Source organism: Primulina tabacum, chromosome 16 (assembly GCF_025594145.1).
Source record: "Primulina tabacum isolate GXHZ01 chromosome 16, ASM2559414v2, whole genome shotgun sequence".
NCBI classification, from domain to species: Eukaryota; Viridiplantae; Streptophyta; class Magnoliopsida; order Lamiales; family Gesneriaceae; genus Primulina; species Primulina tabacum.
The window spans coordinates 21,882,495-21,902,653 of NC_134565.1; the positions used below are offsets into that span (position 1 = coordinate 21,882,495).

Here is a 20,159-nt window from a genome sequence, read left to right on the forward strand (position 1 = left end):
TCTTATGATCAGTATAAATCGTAAATGAGGTACCATATAAATAGTGTCGCCATATCTTCAAGGCAAAGATAATGGCTGCCAACTCCAAGTCATGCACAGGGTACCTTGTTTCGTGTGGTTTCAGCTGTCTCGAGGCATATGCCACAACATGTCGATCCTGCATCAAAACACATCCCAAACCATGTAATGATGCATCAGTATAAACAACAAACCTCTCATTTCTGTAGGAATTGATAACACAGGTGCAGTCGTCAGTCGGTGCTTCAACTCCTGAAAACTCCTCTCACATGCTTCAGACCACTGAAATCGCACACCTTTCTGAGTCAACTGTGTCAAAGGCCTAGCAATCTTTGAAAATCCCTCGATAAATCGACGATAATAACCTGCTAAACCCAAGAAACTACGAATCTCAGGTACAGATGTAGGTGCAGACCACTGTAACACGGCTTCGACCTTCGTTGGATCAACAGAAATCCCATCTCTCGATATAACATGAACCAAGAAGACCACTCGATCCAACCAAAACTCACACTTACTGAGTTTGGCATACAACTGTCTATCTCGCAACACCTGTAACACTGAACGCAAGTGCCCTGCATGCTCAGCCTCACTCCTGGAATATATCAATATATCATCAATAAACACAATAACAAATCGATCGAGATAAGGCTGAAATACCCTATTCATCAAACTCATGAACACAGCTGGAGCATTCGTCAACCCAAAAGGCATAACTAAAAACTCGTAATGCCCATATCTGGTCCTGAATGCTGTCTTCTGAATATCCTCCTCTCTAACTCGTATCTGATGATATCCTGACCTCAAATCAATCTTCGAATATACTGAGGTTCCCTGTAACTTATCAAACAAATCATCAATACGAGGGAGGAGATATTTATTCTTAATCGTTACCTTATTCAGCTGTCGATAGTCGATACAAAGCCGCATAGTTCCATCTTTCTTTCTCACAAATAAGACTGGTGCACCCCAAGGCGATACACTAGGGCGAATGTATCCCTTGTCAAGCAAGTCCTGCAACTGGGCTTTCAACTCTCTCAAGTCTGCTGGTGCCATTCTGTAAGGAGTACGAGAAATAGGGGAAGTATCTGGCATCAACTCGATCCCAAACTCCACCTCACGGGCTGGTGGGAAGCCTGGAATCTCATCAGGAAATACATCGGCAAACTCAGCAACTATAGGTATCTCCTCTATTCCCACCTCCTTCTTCTTTTCTGTCACATCTACAGCATAAATAAGATAACCCTTATGCCCATGCTCCAATAACCGAGACATCCGGATGGCAGATACCAACGGAACACGGGGACGAGAACCCTTCCCATAAAATGTCCAACGCTCTTTCTCATCTGTATAAAAATATACCACCCGCTGATAACAATCAACTGTCGCACAATATCTCCTCAGCACATTAATTCCCACAATACAATCAAAATCAGTCATCTCTAGAATAATCATATCAGATCTCAGCTCATAGCCCTCATAAGAAATAATACCATGTGATATCATAGATACAACTGATATATCAACTCCAGAAGGTGTCGAAACAGAAAGAGGCATAGACAATGGAGACAAGCGCATATGATGCTCAACCACAAACCTCTTCGATATAAAAGTATGCGAGGCACCAGTATCAACAAGAATATAAGCAGGATAAGAACATAAATAACACTTACCCGCTATCATCTCCTCTCGTGCCTCCTCTGCCTGCTCTCGTGTCAAAGCATACACCTGTGCCTGAGGCGGACTAGCTCCCTGCATACGTGGCTGTCCTCCAGAAGGTCGTGGTGTAAACTGCTGAGGCTGTCGTCCTCCTCTCTCTGAGGATCTACCTCTAGCACTCCTAGGCTCTCGCTGTCCCTCACAACTAGGACACTGTCTCGCCAGATGACCAACACCGCTACACTCAAAACAGGTGATCTCGGTCTGTGCACACTCCCTGATCAAATGAGGTCCCCCACAACGATAACATCTCACTGCTCTGGACTCTCCTCTCTGCCCCTGAACAGACTGAGAACTGCCCCCACGACTCTCAACACGTCGTGAATCAAATCGACGCTTCCCAGATGATGCCGAAGAAGAAGATGAACCCTTCTGATATTTAAAAGATTGTCCCTGTGGTCGCAATGACTCCCTAATCGGCTCTGATAATCGTCCCTGAGCCCCATACTCCTGCATCACCAACTCAGCCATCTCAGCTCTCGTCACTGCATCTTCAAATGATACTGGGTTGTTCGATTGCACACAATCAAATAACTCTAACTTCAACCCTTTCAAGAAATGTCTCATCTTAGCATGAACATTCGTAGCAATATGTGGCACATATTTCAGCAATGCAGAATATCGAGTCTCATACTCAGCAACAGACATACTACCCTGTCTCAAATCCTCAAATTCTTTCTCTTTCTTTTGTCTGGCTGCTGTAGAAAAATATTTATCAAGAAAACGAGACCGAAACACATCCCAATCAACAGTACGGCCCTGAGCTCTCAATCCGGCCTTAGTCGTCTGCCACCACAATAATACATTCCTCGAAAGCTGAAATGTAGCCAATCGTAACCAAGCAGACCTAGCACACGGAGCGGTCACAAATATCTGCTCTATCCTCTCAATCCACTCCTCGGCTCGCTCACCAGTCTCAGAACTATCAAATCTCGGCGGAAGATAACTGCTGAACTTTGCCAAAGTCAACTCACCAAGAAATAAAGGCTGATCTGCAGGTGCCTGTCCCATAGGAGGAGGTGGCAACGGATTCATCTGTCCAAACCCACTGTCAACCTCATCTGTTTCCTCGTGTGGATGTACCTGTTCTCTAGCTGCCATCACTAGAAATCAAATTGTTAATCATAACATTTAACAATTACAATCCAGTAATCATCATCACACCTTTCGCACGAAAGTACACGCAACTAAAGAACAATCAATCAAATCGAGAAATCATCAATAACAAGTCAAATGCACAGACACACGCAGATAATATCGTCATCCAACTCCCTCATCACAAACCCAACTCTTAACCATCCCAGACATCTAACATATGCTCTGATACCACCAAATGTGGCGCCCCAAACCTCGCCACGTAATCATGCAACATGTGACGTCATATGCATAAATTTTTTTTCTTTTCGACGACGTAATAATATAATGCATATACGACAAAATAGTGCAATCACCACACTATCTACGTCAGTGTAGCAGAAACAGTATAATAAATACACACATACAACTCAAATAAGACAATAAGCTATACTGTCTCTATCTACTATCAACTACAAGACTGTTTGACTAGACACACCTAGTCCTTCACCACTATCCTGTCTAACGCATAGTCCGGTAACCTGCCCAATAGAAACAGCCCTCAAAGGGTGAGCATATACAACAATCATCATCGCAATACATAACAGTTATATTAACAACATAAAATATAACTGAAATCATAATAGAAATACCCCCTTTGCCGTTTCTGGACAATCAGCCAACAACAACCTCAACAACATCACAATGCAACAACATCGACGATACGTCGCACCCTAACACCGGCGACAGCAATGTCGTCGAACGAACAACAACATCGACGATACGTCGCACCCCAACATCGGCGACAGCAATATCGTCGAACGAATAACAACATCAACGATACGTCGCCACCCAACACCGGCGACAGCAATATCGTTGAACGAACAACATCAACGTGACAACATCAACGAGACATCTCCCAACAACGATAGTCAACAATATCAACAATAATAACAACAACAAATATAATACCAAATCACCCAATTCCGGTGATTTATCATCGTTCAACACAATAGTATTCATCAATACTAAACAATAACAACATATGCTCGTACGTCAACACGTACCTGATAATCGAGTATATATAAAATCTGGCTATTTCTTTGATCCCGAGGCTTGTGGTGTATCTAAATAATTCAACAATAATTATCAGATCATTGTCACAGTATCAACACAGTTATAACAGCCTCAATATATAACATCAAATAGCCCAACAACAATTAATTCAACAAAATATAAAACTCGATTATAAATTCATATTGTTCAACAATTTAATAATCTGGTGTATTTAATTCACAATACTACCATCAAATACACCCTAATTAATTAACTTCAAATAATAGGCTATTTTACAACATCCGTCAAATTACGAAAACTTTATATCAACGTGTAGCCTATACTTCGTAGACTCCGAATATATAATCAGAATTAATAACAACTGACAAACAACTCTCCAATCTCAATCCAATGATTAAAAATCCCTAATTATAATAAATTAGGAATAATTCAAAACAACAACACAATAACCTTCTCTACTTCGTTAAAATCATACACTACTCAACAATCTTCAATTTCAGTATGATTTAACAATTTATTGGATTTATTCCAGAAATCGACGAATTTCAAACATCACCAAAACTATAAAATTTATACCTCAAATCGAAGACCTCGTGTCAACGATCTCAGAACTGAAGTCGGTTCGTCGATTGGATAAACGGATAAATCACACAATCGAAAAGAAAATCAAAAAAACTTATTTTCTCTCTATCTCACCCCACGTCTCTTGCCTCTATTCTTGCCTTGTTGAGCTCGGTGGAATTCAAAATGAATTCCACCGACTCATTGCATTTTTCTTTTTTTTTTATTTTTTTATTTTTTTAATATTATATTATATTATATTAATAAAATAATATAATATATATAATATTTAACATTTTAACACCGATATATCTCTTTGGACCAGTCAAACGATCAAATTTTCCAAAACTCAAAACATGCAACTTCTATATCTTTCTGTGTTCTACGTTCTATCCAAATTTCAAATCATTTGGACTTCATATGACCAAGATATCACATATTTCTATCGTTAACAATCATTAATTATTTAGTAATATCACGTTACTAAATCCATAACTTGTGATATTTACTTCAGGCATTACAAAGGATTTGAACTCATATAGGGTTTTAACATATATTCCACTGCTATTATTTATTTTCATCAACGCAAACTCAAGAATATTACATCCTCTACGAGCTTTATCATGGATTGGATTGTTCTTTCCCTAATAATCAATTTTTGCTGAGTGTTGTTGGAGCGACGAGCTTACAATGTCAATATCATGTCAAGCTTGATGGCACACATAATCAAGACCCATATGTAATATCGTATGATACTTACTATGGGCGGAAGCCGCTATTTGAAGGATGCTTCTCCATAGTCAAGCTATAGACAATGAATTTAGCGCTTGCTGGGAGGCAACCCATTGATTTATTTTATTTCGTTTCATTTTATTTTTTTATTTTTTTACTTTTTCATTCTATTATATTAATTCTCTGTGATTTTGGTGTGTGTAGGGAATATTGGAATGAATTAAGATGACTTAGACTTTGGAAAAGCTAAACTGTTGAAATAAGAGATTACCAGCACTGAGGAATTCCACCATCCCCATGTTGTACTCCATGGATATTAAAGCACACTGCCATGGAAGTGTTCTCTTACTATTCTACATCCAAATTCTATATCCATTTTGAATGGCATGACACTGAGGGCAGTGTAAATCTAAAGTGAGGAGGGGATTTGATTTGTGTTTGTTTCACGTCACAACACTTAGCATGTGCTTAAATGTTTAATCCTCGAGCATGAATTTTTTTTTTGGTTATTCTTTGAGAAACCGCACTAGTGATTACATGATACACTAATTGACTTTCTATATTTTTGAACACTCAAGAAATTACATCATACCTATAATTGATTGAGATGAGCTGTAGTTGTAGCCGAAGGATTTGAGCACAAACTAGTTTTGTATCATATTTTGAGACATAATCTATGCACTTTAAGTCATATTTATATGAATTAATTGTGAATTGGCAAGAGGTGGGCTCATAAAAAAGAAAGAAAAGAAACAATCTTGTGTCTGATTATCTTTCAAGGCGAAAATACGGAGGAGAATGACTTAGGGATGATTTAGGCGATCTTTGGACCATTTGAGCCTTTCGAGCCTACCTAATGCATCATTTATATCCCTAGTACCCCATTTTGAGCCTATAAAAAATCGAATGGAGTGTGTCAAAGACATACAGTTAGCCCCCATTCGTATTCCTTCAAAATCCCACATCAACTACCCAATTTTAATTTAGCTCATGCACTGTTCCTCTACCTTAATTTTGAGAGAAATAAACTCTTTAGCGCTTTAAAATTTTCAATAACTCTCATGTACTGATTGATAAGAAAAATTGGAGGAGTTTGAAAAAATCATGAAGATTGAGAAAGTGATTGATGAAAAGATATATATAAAAGAAAAAGGAGGAGGAATGAATGTTGTATGATGTGGTGATTGAAAAACCTAAAAGGGAATGTTGTTGAAGATCGAAAAAAATATGGAGGAAGAGAAAGAAAATATGGGGGAATAGAATGAAAGTACAAGGAAGATGAAAAAGATAGGTGGATGAATGATGAAATTCCATAAGGGAAGGAAGATAAGAGATGAAAGAGAGCGCTATATGATTAAATTGTTTATTTTCTCTCATTTTGAATTCCCTACCTTTATTGTAGCCGTGATTCGTGGCCTAACATTATATGCTTGAAAAGACCTATTGACCAGGTCATATTCCTCCAACATTTAGTGGAGAAATGTATGAAAAACAAGCCTATGGAGAGTTTCTTTAAAAAAAAAATCAGAAACTATGAGCACTCCTTGAACTAAAACACCTTTGAGGAATATGAGTTTTGACTTCCACACTACACACGTCTCATTATCTTGATCTTTTCTAGTGAATGCTTGAGTTTTGAAGTTGCAACGAATGTGAATTTTATGATTTTCAAAGTGTGGCCCTTTGATTGAGTGTGACGGAACTTGGAAGGTTGAAAAGTGTTGATTGTATCAATTTTGTGGTGAATCATTGAATATTCCTCGGTTATATTTTTATTCTCTAATTGTTCGAGGACGAACAAAGGCTAAGTGTGGGGGATTGATAAGCCCAAATCTTATAGATATTTTAGGGATTTAATTTTATAATATTTGTGCTTATCTGTAATGATTATCTCTAATTTTGTGCTTATCTTAATTAATTTTATAATGATTGTAGATTTGAATAGAAGAGGAAAAAATGCCTAAATTGGGAGATAAAATGATTTTATAAGATTTCAAAAGAAACGAAATATCAAAAGAAAGAAAATAAAATATTCTCATTCCTTGATGATATTGAAAATTTAGAAAAATCTATGTAAATCTTGATAAATATCTTATCTACATTTTTTATACTTGACATGGGCTTAAAATATTTGAAAGAGGAGGCCCATTCAGAAGAATAAAAAGGGGCAGAAGCGTAACAGGAGAAGGAGGCGCAAAACAAAAGAAAAAACCAGCGCGGAAGGGACAGAACAGAGAAGAGAGAAACGTACAGAGGGAAGAGACAGAAGAAGGCAGCGCAGAAGGATAGGGAAGGAAGAGAGCAGAACAGAGGAGAAGGGCCGTAACAGGATAGAAGAGGAAGGAAGCATAGAAGAAAAAAGATACAGTGAAGTAGCGACAATGCGGAAGAAGAACATAAGGGGAGGAAGAAAGGAACAGAAGCTACTGTGAAGTAGCACCACCGCGGAAGAAGGAAGAGGGAGGAAGAGGAATTCCGTACACACGCTACAAATCATTGAGAATTCTTTTTCTTCTTTCTTAACTATGTTTTCTTCATTGAATTTAAACACTGATTTTGACTTTTATTTTAAGTGTATGGAGTAGATTTTTATAGACTAAGGCCATGATGGGGCCGAGACATATTATTTTTTGATGTTTTGAGTTTAATTCAATTAGATTATTTATTTTATTCATTGATTGATGTCGTTTATCACGTGTTCTTTTAATCTGACCAATTAAATTGAATATTTGTTCGTTAATCTAAAACCAGAAGGCGATAGATTAATATTTGCTTCACACATCAATCAACACATGGTTAAATTGACTAGAAATAGTATTTGATTTCAGTGTGCGACTTTAGGTTGAAAAACTGGAATTTCACAGCGATCTAATGCGGTTGAATCTAATTAAATTCAGTTAGGAATAATTGGACTATTAGATTTAATTAGGTTTATTAATTCGAGGAATCGTTTAATAAATAATTTTGGGAATTCCGTCGTGAATTAAATAATTAATTTAATGAATATGAATTTGTCACGTAGATTATAAGTTGTCTCGGTACCGTTGTGCGCCTTAGTCGTTTCTAAAAAATTTGAATTTTCGTCTAAATTAATAGTTTGGATTATTTTTGCTTTAGTTAATTTATTTAAATTGTTTTATTTAGTTTTAATTAATTTATCTCCCATCATTTGAATTTTATTAGCCTAAATTAGGAAAAATAATTCACATTCTTGTAATTAAACATCAATATTTGTGGGTACGATACCGGACTCATCTCCAAATACTATTACTTGACCTAGTCCGTTTGCTAGATTTATTCCCAACCGAAATCGTCGGTCATTGAGTATTAGTGCTTTTTTTTGTGGATCATTCTTTGAATCTAATTTGATTGTATGAAGATGTAAGATTAATTATTATTTATATTTAGGCTAGAGTACATGATCTATTTGTTTCAAACTTGGAGAGCGAATGAGATTCTTCATACAAGTTGTTGCCTTGTGTTTCTTGCTCTATTCCGCTATGAATTTTTTAATTTTTATTTTTTTTCTTAATACTTGCTTGGTTTAGCATCTGATACACCAAAATGTATCGAGAAACTTAGGATATGTAGCATTTTCTTTAAAGACAGGCTCATAGTTGAAGCAGGAGGGGTTCCCTGAAACAAGAAAATGGAAGTTGAGACTTGAGATATACTACTGTTTTTCTAGTTCTTTATTGGATTCATGCGCTCTATGTCCATAGCATACAGATACTCGTTTGGCAAGTCTCTTTCAGTTTCCAAAGCACTGGTTCTAGGTAAAAAAATTTAACCTTCTAAATTGTTTGGATTGTTGTTGTTGTTCATCCAAATTTTCTTATCAGCCCTTGAACAGGTTATGGCGCATCCGGAACATTCCCAACCAATGGAAGTTCATGAAATAATTAGGCCTCGGATTTTGCTTGCTGCCTGTGGAACTGAAGCTGCAGTAGATTTTACCTATCTTTGCCACTGCTTTTCTCAGTGGGCCGACGTACAGGCAGTAGCCATTGAGAATGCCACACGTTTTATAAACGTTGAGTTACTTCTGTTGGGAAAAACCCATAAACCGCAGAATCCATCATGATAAATCATCAAGAATTTGACTGAAAACTTAAGCGGAAGCATACCAGAAGCCATAATCCTGAATTCTTTAGAATGTTTCTTGATCTTCCAGATCTACGCGCTCTTTTCTTGAGAGAATCCTTTAGTTTCTCTTCAGAACTATTTTCTTAATGGGGGAGAGAATAGTGAAAGTGACAACGCGAGATCTGGGGACCATGACCCATATTTATAGATAATGTTTATCAATATCTTCTGATATTTCTGTTTTAGCCCATCATAAAAACAAAAATTACACTTATGTCCCACAACCCATTAGATACATTAAAGCCCATTAGATACATTAAAGCCCAATAACCCGAAACATTAATTGATCACTTTATTTTGGGCTTAACTTAATAGACAACCCACAATACATAATTATTCACATATAAGCCCATATAAATAAATTGATCCAACAATCTCCCACTTGGGCTATATGTGCAACTTTATAATTATGTTTGTGAAAATAACCTTATGAGCTCAAAATTGTTGTCATTCCGAAATGTATCTATAACCAATCCGGTCCATCAATCACATCAACATAGGATCAAAGCAGTCTTCGCTACACTCAAGGTAACTAGACCCATCAATGGTCACATATGCCAACACAACTGAATGACATGGATCATGAAGTGGATGTGTAGCATGGAAATTTCATGCAATGTGACCGTAACATGCCTATTTCCAACTGGTCCTCCCTTTAACCTTATTGAGATCAAACTTTAAATCATAATCAGAGTGTGACTTAACTTGAAATTTATTTCTGCAGAAAATAAATTACATAAATGTAACTGCAATGTCTACAACTGAAAAGCATTTAAAATAACAAACTCCCACTAAAATTGAATTTCCTCAATTGACATAACACCCATACTAGCAGTGTGCTCATGAAACTGTTTGGGTGGTAGTCCCTTAGTAAGCGGATCCGCAACCATGGAGTTTGTACCGATATGCTCAATAGACAACTTTCCACTCTGAATTCTTTCTTTAACAACCAGAAACTTGATGTCAATGTGTTTTGACTTCGTCGAGCTCCTGTTGTTATTGGAATACATAACTGCTGATTTATTATCACAATGTAATCTTAGTGGCCTTTCAATGCCATCAACAAAACGCAGTCCTGTGACAAAATTTTGCAGCCATATTCCATGATTGGATGCCTCATAACACGCTACAAATTAAGCTGCCATGGTGGAAGAAGCTATAAGAGACTGTTTAGCACTCTTCCAGGAAATGGCACCTCCAGCAAGGAGATAGATATAGCCCGACGTAGATTTCATACTATCTTGGCATCCAGCAAAATCGGAGTCAGTATACCCAATGATCTCAAGCTGATCCAACCTCCGATATATGAGCATGTAATCTTTTGTTCTCTGTAGGTACCGTAAAACTCTTTTGACTGCTTTCCAATGTTCCACTCCTGGATTACTTAAATATCGTCCCAACATTCCTGTCACGTACGCAATATCTGGACGTGTACAAACCTGAGCATACATCAGACTCCCCACTGCAGATGCGTAGGGAACCTTCTGCATTTCTTTTTCCTCAAAATCATTCTTTGGGCATTGTTTGAGACTAAATTTGTCTCCCTTAGCCACAGGGGTATCTGTTGGTTTACAATCTTGCATCACGTATCGCTTGAGAACTTTCTCAATATAGCCTTTCTGAGATAATCCAAGAATACCCCGAGAACGATCCCGATGTATCTGAATACCCAGTACAAAAGATGCATCACCAAGATCCTTCATCTCAAAATTCTTAGCTAGAAATCTCTTGGTTTCATGCAACAAATCTATATTGTTGCTAGCGAGCAGAATGTCATCAACATATAAAACCAGAAAAATATGCTTACTCCCACTGTACTTATGGTACACACAATCATCGACCAAATTCATCTCAAAACCAATCGAGATGATCACTTGATGAAATTTGAAATACCATTGTCGAGATGCTTGCTTGAGCCCATAGATGGATTTCTTTAATTTGCAAACCATATTATTTGTGTCTTTGGACACAAAATTTTCTGGCTGCACCATATAAATCGTTTCATCAATGTCACCATTTAGAAACGCAGTCTTTACATCCATCTGATGAAGCTCAAGATCAAAATGCGCCACCAAAGCCATTATAATCCTTAAAGAGTCTTTCGAAGAAACCGGAGAGAAAGTCTCTTTATAATCAATGCCTTCTTTCTGTGTAAAGCCTTTAGCGACAAGACGAGCCTTATATCTTTCCACATTGCCTTTCGAATCCCTCTTGGTTTTAAATATCCATTTGCAACCAATGGGCTTCGTACCTTTAGGCAATGGGACAAGATCTCATACGTCATTGTCCTTCATGGACTTTATCTCCTCATTCATGGCATCATTCAACTTTTGAGAGTTAGAACTTTCCATGGCTTGACGGAAGTTAATAGGATCATCCTCCATCAATCCAATGTCTGCCTCATGTTCTTGAAGAAATACAATGTAATCATCTGGCACTGCATTTCTCCGCTCTCTAGTGGATCTCCTTAATGGCATAGGTTCTGGAGGTGCTTGAGTTTGTTCATCTGGAATGAGAGGATCTCTAATATTGTCTTCCTGTATTGTGTCTTGGTCAAAGTGAGGAATATGATCCTGACCAATGTCCAAGACACCTGTGGGAATATTTACATATTCCTCTTCAAAGACAATATCCCTTACTTTATCTCCCCCCGCAAACTCAACATCCTCAAAGAACCTGGCATTTCCTGACTCGAAAATCGACTTACTCGTGGGATCATAAAACTTGTACCCCCTGGATCTTTCAGAGTATCCAATAAAATAACAACTAACCGTCCTTGAGTCCAGTTTCTTTTCATTAGGCTTGTAAGGCCTTGCCTCAGCTGGACATCCCCAAACGTGCAGATGCTTAAGACTGGGCTTTTTACCCGTCCAAAGTTCATAAGGGGTTTTGGTCGCTGCCTTAGTTGGAACCCTATTAAGGATATATGCTGCGGTCTTTAGTGCTTCTCCCCAGAGTGATTCTGGTAAGGTAGAATGACTGATCATACTCCTCACCATGTCCTTAAGCATTCTGTTTCGTCTTTCAGCAACACCATTCATAGTGGGCGAACCCAGCATAGTGTACTGTGGGACGATACCGCATTCCTTCAGGAATCTAGCAAAAGGTCCTGGACGTTGTTCACCTGAACCGTCATATCTACCATAGTATTCACCACCACGGTCAGATCTAACGCTTTTAATCTTTAAGCCAAGTTGATTTTCAACTTCAGCTTTATAGTTTTTGAACACATCCAATGACTGTGCCTTTTCATGAATGAGATAAATGAAGCCATATCTTGAAAAATCGTCTGTAAACGTTATAAAATACTGTTGACCATTCCAAGAAGCCGAAGGGAATGGCCCACAAATATCAGTATGTATAAGTTCTAAGACGCCTGAACACCTGTTGGCTTCAAATCTCCTTTTGTTGGTTTGTTTTCCCTTTATACAATTAACACAATTATTAAAATCTGTGTAATCTAAAGGTTCGAGAATTTCGTCTGACACGAGTCTCCTTATTCTCTTTTCAGAGATATGACCCAATCCTTTGTGCCATAACGCAGCTGAATTCTCACTGGTTAATTTTCTTTTAGTGCTTCTACTTGTTTGCAGGGATTCATTAAATGAAGCAATAACATCCAAAGAATAGAGATTATCGTATCCTGATAAAGAACCAGAACCAACCAATTTTGAATCGAGAAACAAACTGAATATTCCATTTCCAAAAGAACAAGAATAACCAAATTTGTCCAATGCAGAAATGGAAATCAAATTCCGTCTAAAAGACGGCACAACAAATGTTTCATAAAGATCCAAATATATTCCAGTCTTTAACAACAATCTAAATTTTCCTATTGCCTCAACTTCAACTTTGTTGCCGTCACCAACATAGATGAATCTTTCAGCATCACTTGGTTTTCGGCAATCCAGGCAACCCTGCATAGACACACTGATGGGAGTTGTTGCACCAGAATCTATCCACCACGTGTGTCTAGGCACTGAAGTTAAATTAACCTCAGAACAAACCATATTCAGAAGCATACCTTTCTTAGCACGCCAAGCGTGATAATTACTGCACTGCTTCTTCATATGCCCATCACTGCCACAGAAAAAACAACCAAAACTTTGAGAATCACTAGGATTCTTCTGTTGTTTCTTTGGAGGCTGTGAATCCGCAGCTTCCTTATACTTTCGTTTCTTTCCTTTATCCTTCGAGGTAGAGGCATAATGAGCACTTTCTGTCTTGTCTTGCTTCAACCTTTCCTCTTCCTGGACACAGTGCGAGATGAGCTCATTCAGAGACCAAGTCTCTTTCTGACAGTTATAGCTCACCTTGAACTGGTTAAACTGAGGAGGAAGATATATCAAAACCAGATGCACCAGCAAGTCCTCAGAGAGGTCAAGCTTCAGTGCTTTCAACCTTGAAGCAAGATGAGACATTTCCATAATGTACTCCCTGATGTTGCCCTTACCCCTGTACCTCATTGAAACGAGGCTTGCCAAAAGTGTACCAATTTCAGACTTTTCACTTTTAGCAAACCTCTTTTCGAGGTCTTGAAGGAAAGCCTTAGCCGTAGCAATGTCGCTAGACATTGTGCCCCTGAATGTTTCTGGAATGGCCCTCTTCATGATCATCATACACATGTGATTCGATCTCTCCCACCTTTCAAACTCCCTCTTTTCATCAGAGGTACTCTTATCCGTAATGGCGGGATGAGAGTCAATCCTTATCGCAAGGTCTAAATCCATGACTCCGAGATCTATCAACAAATTCTCTTGCCACGATTTAAAATTCGAGCCATTTAACATAGGAATATAATTTATGTTGGAGTGAATATTTGCAGGAGTCAAATCTGAATAGAGAACAAAAAACCAAATATACATGCTCAACCAAATATCCAAATAAAATAATCAATAAATTCAAATAATGTAAACCCCCATAAACAGAATATCGAGCACTCCATTAATATTTCATCTTTGGACAAAAGATTAACTTGTAAGTGATATCCTGGCGCAGCAGTCAAACACTGATAGTAACTATCATGTCAAATAACAACATTCCTTTGGGCCGATTTATTATTCACATGAAAAAACCGAAAAACTATCACATGTTTACCACCACAATTGCATATGTGATTATATTAAATATTAACCTTCCTTTGGGCCGATCAATATTCATATAAATCACATATACCCAAAATCCTTTTGTATTTCAAAATAAAATTAATTTTCATAAAAGAGGTCACTTTGGCGACATTTTATTTCAATTAATCAATTTTAAAAATACATATAACCTTGTCATTATTTGAATTAATGAATATTTAACCTCAACCTAATAAACCTGAACCGAATATTTTTTTTTTTAAATTTCGGAAATTCCGTACGGGTCGGGTCGACCCGGTTCCGTACGACCCGACCCGGATCCGTACGGTTCGGGTCGACCCGGGTCCGTACGACCCGACCCGAACCCGTACCTTTTTTTTTAAAAAAAATTTAATCCGAATTTTCGATTTTCCTCTAAAATATTTTGTTGAACAAAAACCGGAAGGAAAATCGAAATCTTATACCAAATCTTTAAAATTTTACAACCAAATCTTTTTACCAAAACTGAAACTTTAAAAGATTTGGTTTTCAACCAAAATATTTTCCAGATCTGAAACCTTATCAAAAAAAAAAAAAAAAAATTCAGATCTAAACCAAAATAATTTTCAGATCTGAAACCGTATCAAAATATTTTCATATCTGAAAACATATCAATATATTTTCCAGATCTTAAACCATATCAAAAAAATTTTAAACAAAATTTAATTTTTTCAGATCTGGATCCAAAAAGTATCCAAAAACTTTAAACAAATCTCAATGATTCAAACATGAATGGCTCTGATACCACTTGTTGGGGAAAACTCATAAACCGCAGAATCCATCATGATAAATCATCAAGAATTTGACTGAAAACTTAAGCGGAAGCATACCTGAAGCCATAATCCTGAATTCTTTAGAACGTGTCTTGATCTTCCAGATCTACGCGCTCTTTTCTTGAGAGAATCCTTTAGTTTCTCTTCAGAACTATTTTCTTAATGGGGGAGAGAATAGTGAAAGTGACAACGCGAGATCTGGGGACCATAACCCATATTTATAGATAATGTTTATCAATATCTTCTGATATTTCTGTTTTAGCCTATCATAAAAACAGAAATTACACTCATGTCTCTACACATTAAAGGTCCACAGCCCATTAGATACATTAAAGCTCAATAACCCGAAACATTAATTGATCACTTTATTTTGAGTTTAACTTAATAGACAACCCACGATACATAATTATTCACATATAAGCCCATATAAATAAATTGATCCAACAACTTCCCCCTCATGTCCATTTGTACCAGCCTGATTGTTGTACTTGGACGAAACTGGGTGACCAAGTGACTCATATTGAGCTTCGTAAATGGGCTGATATTCTGGTCATTGCTCCTCTGTCAGCAAGCACTCTTGCCAAGGTAAATGTATTCCTAATTGTTAACTCTGCAGATTAAAATGATTAATTAAGAGACTAAATTTCCTGAACCTAATTTTACAAATTACACATGCATTATTTGAAAGTACAGTATTTTTTTCAAGTTTTGAACGTTTATTTGGAATGTTTTGACATGGCTAAAACTTGGTAGATGCAGATATCTTGTGGTTTGTGCGACAACTTGCTGACTTGCATTGTGCGTGCATGGGACTGGGACAGCAGTAAACCGCTAGTGGTGGCACCAGATATGGATCCTCTGGTGTGGAAAAGCTCCTTAACCGAAAACCAAATGATTGGAATAGAGGACCTCGGAGTTTACCTTATCCGGCCAGTGAGAAAAATCGTGGAGGGAGTGGATCGCGGACTCGGTACAATGGAAGAGCCATCCATAATTGTGTCGACTGTAAAAAGTATACTGAGTTCTAATATCAAAAGATCACGAGGCAGTAGGGTACCGCGATGAGGCGAATGCCTAAAGCCTATACCTGCAAAAGCTTCTTCCGAACACAAAGATAGGTAAAAGTATTTGACATGTACAAAGCTTCTTCTGAACATCCACTGAAGCTTTTACCGTTAACAAAAGAAGCTTTGCTGTTAATGGTAAAAGTATTTCACATTTACAAATCAAAATACAAGATTGTGCATATCAAGCTCGTTAAATGCCTAGTTGATCAGATCACACGGTAAAAGCTCATTGGTTTGTCAAAATATATTATTAAATTACCTAAATCCATACTCTATTTAGGAAAGTAATGTGTTAAATTGCAAAATCGAACAGTATAATACTTTAATTAATTTTTTTCATCGGTTATATTTCACTTTCTAAAGCTTAAAAATTGACTACGGGTACTTTTAGGGTGTGTTTGGTTGATGTGATTAAATAAAGATAGATGAATAATCACATACTTATCTAATGTTTGATTAAAATTTTAAAATATATTAATAATCATTTTGACCCAGTTTAAGACCTAATTTTATGATTAATTATTTGATTATTAATCTAACAAATTAAGTTGGATAAGTTATCAACACACCAAAAATTACATTTTTATCCTCTTATCTCTTATGAAGATAAATATTTATTAAATTCTAATTTATTGTGTTTAATGATTACCGTAATATTTTCAAATATATTTCTAATAAATATATTTAAATTAATTTTAATAAACATAAATTATAATTATAAATATTTAATTCTCTATTTAATTATTTTAAGAATATTTATAATTATTTAAAAAAACAATAATATTATAATATCACTAAATTTTATTTAACATTAAAATTAATATTCAAAATATTACTACTATTTTAATTATTAATTATAAATATTTAATTATCTACCAAATTATTTTAAAAATATTTATAATTATTTTAAGAAAAACAATAATATTGTAATTATTACTAAAATTTTATTTAACATTAATATTCAAAATATTATTGCTATTTTAATTATTAAAGTAAATACATATTTACAAATTTATTTCTAATAAATATATTTAAATTAATTTTAATAAATATAAATTATAATTATAAAAATTTAATTATCTATTCAATTATTTTAAGAATATATATTTAATTAGCATTTGAGACATTTTGGTCATTACAATAAAATTTACAAAATTAATCCATGATTTTAAAATCATACCAAACACCATGTTATTTATCCTACCATACTATTAATCCATAAATCTCATTTTTTAATCACTCTAATTATTAATCATTTATTTATCCTATCACACGTACCAAACGCAGCCTTAAGTTACTGCATTATTTAGGAAAGTAATGTGTTAAATTGCAAAATCAAACAGTATAAAATATTTATAATTACTAATAAACATATTGGATTTTTAATTTTTATGTGCATACATAGTTAAACATATTGACTCAACATGACATGTAAAAAAATACGTATCATCAGTATTGTCTGAACACATTACAATTTGCAGATGAAGACTAACTTCAATAATAAAAAATGATTAAATCTATAAATCAACATCAAGAGAGGGTTTCTCAATCTAATAGAGGAGTTAATTCTGATTAATAAGCTTTTCTCATTCCAGATTATAAAAAATTGAGTCAAACTCCACCAAATACCAAAAGTATTTCAAACAGAATTTAAGGAAACGTTAATCTGTTGCGACTATGTTTTGAATCAAGCTTCAATTACATTTTGAGTTTTAGCTTGATATTAAACTCTAAAATGAGATAGGTCAAAACTCAGTTCCCTATTTATTCCATTCGATTGCAACACCTGCCCCCGTCAGCCTCACAGCCAGAAAGAAAATTCTTGGAGCCACAGCAGGGATATAACAAGCAATGAGCTGCAAACAGCATAACGAATAATCCCTTGTGTGTTGCCTCTCTGGCCCGACCAGCGGGTGAAACTTGTTAGAGTAAATATCCGATAAACCAACTTGTGATTTGAGCTTTTATTGACTCTTATGTAAAAACAATCTTTATTTTAATAATTTTTTATGATTTTATCCAATTATGACATTTACTTTATCTCTATACTCATGTAAGCTGTATAAATAAAGTTTTTGAATATACAATAGGTACCATGATATCTGTTTTTTAATGTAAGATCATGAAACTAATTAGGAAGTGTGCTGTATATTCTAAACTGATTCCTTGCTGCCTAAAATAAGGATAAAAGTTGCTTGAACTTGAGACTAGCATCTTTGATATAATCGACATGTTTCATTGGTAAGAATATAAAGATGTCAATTCATACAGATGAGTGATCATTTGGTTATACATTTAAAAACTTTTTCTCGGAATTTTCAAGTAGTTATCACTCATTGAGTGAATAGTCCGCAGTTATGGTTGTAGACCATTAGCTCTTTGACCTAGGACAACATGGATGTTCTATGTGCTTGCATGCACTTTGATTTGTTTACTGACTTTACTGAGGGTCATCAGATGGTGATATTGGATGTAGTTTCAAAATACGTAGGAATCAATAATGCATTATAGTCGTGGATTCACTGATCAACTACAGGTGAAGATATCCTATATGATCTGATGAGTTAAAAGTGCAAGAAATCTCTGGCCACAGTAAGACATGTACATTTTGAAAAGGCGTTTTCTCGGTTGCACATATCATGTCACTATTATTATTCAAAGATACATCACATCGTTGTCGAACAAGATTTGTAACCTCGATATATTGGTGTTGTCTGATCGTCGATCGAGATTATAATGAATCGCATTTGCACCACTGTATTTACCTAGGTTTTGGACTTGAATCCATATTTGGCTCATATGGATCACTTAACTCTCGGTTATCGATCATCATTTATTATTGCATGTGATATATTATAAATAATCAGTATGTGCTTTATTATTAATATAATAACAAGAGTTGCATGAATCCGAAAAACATACGTACAAACATGACACGAGATTTTAAAATTAATGATAAGACAAATGTTCAGAATTAAAATCCCATATTTTGGATAAAATTCAAAATTAATATCAAGACCATAAAAGAATAATTAAACAGAGCTTAAATTTCTTGCCTTCCATTAACGGTGGTTGCGTGATGAACGCTACCTGCAGTCAGTGTCTGGCTCACATTATTGGAAAGGCTTGGAGGCCAGAAATTTGTGACTTCCACTGGCATACTTGATATGAACTACGTAAAACTCTCACGATTTTGGCTCATATTATTAGGTGATATCATGGTGGCTGACCACTAAGGTTCAACATTGATGGGTCAAGCTCGACAAGTGAAGGGAAATGACGTCATATTATTGGGCTCTTATCAAACGTGATGTAAAATACGTGAGGGTTGCAATGGGTTGCAATTGGACTCTACATTTTAGAAATTATGATTGACTGATATTATTCGAAATTATAATTTAGCAATTGTGTTTTGCATGCTCACTAAAGAAATTAAATTTTCTATTTTCATCATAAGATGTTGAAAATGTCAAAATAATGGGAGACAATTTATAAAAAAAATAATCATATTTTATGTCTAATAAAATATTTAAAATGATTGGCAATGATGATCTGTTTTATATTCATTATATTTATGTTTTCATCACGTAATTTATTTATGTTATTCATGATTAAAACAATCTAACCGATCTCTAATTTTCATGACTAGCTGAGAACTTTAAAATTTTTTTAAATTCCAAGAAAATAACATATTTTCTCAACAAAGCACTTCCAAAATAGGTTGTTGTCAATGCCTCTGCTGAGAAATTGATTAAGCTTGACAAATGATGAGACCATGATTTGCAAGTTAGGAGCTACGTGCTAGCTTCTATGTCAAACGAATTGCAGAGGAGGTTTGAGGAAATATTTACTTATTATTAAACAATAAT

General features: G+C 35.6%; 1 protein-coding gene and 1 long non-coding RNA gene across 2 annotated transcripts in view; one reads left to right on the forward strand and one right to left on the reverse strand.

Moving 5' to 3' along the window:
• The window catches only part of LOC142530106 (putative phosphopantothenoylcysteine decarboxylase), a 41,177-nt gene extending 24,660 nt beyond the window's left edge, over nt 1-16,517 (forward strand). The window contains exons 2-4 of the mRNA XM_075635884.1: nt 9,035-9,222; nt 15,670-15,808; nt 15,977-16,517. Coding sequence (XP_075491999.1) covers nt 9,035-9,222; nt 15,670-15,808; nt 15,977-16,288 — 639 coding nt within the window. The 3' untranslated portion in view covers nt 16,289-16,517. The remainder of the gene's footprint in view (nt 1-9,034; nt 9,223-15,669; nt 15,809-15,976) is intronic.
• On the reverse strand, nt 2,717-4,561 carry LOC142529762 (uncharacterized). The gene is made up of 3 exons (XR_012815956.1): nt 4,465-4,561; nt 3,879-3,938; nt 2,717-2,840 (listed from the first exon to the last, which is right to left on the reverse strand). It is a non-coding gene; the product is annotated as an uncharacterized LOC142529762 (long non-coding RNA).
• Nucleotides 16,518-20,159: the final 3,642 nt, after the last annotated feature.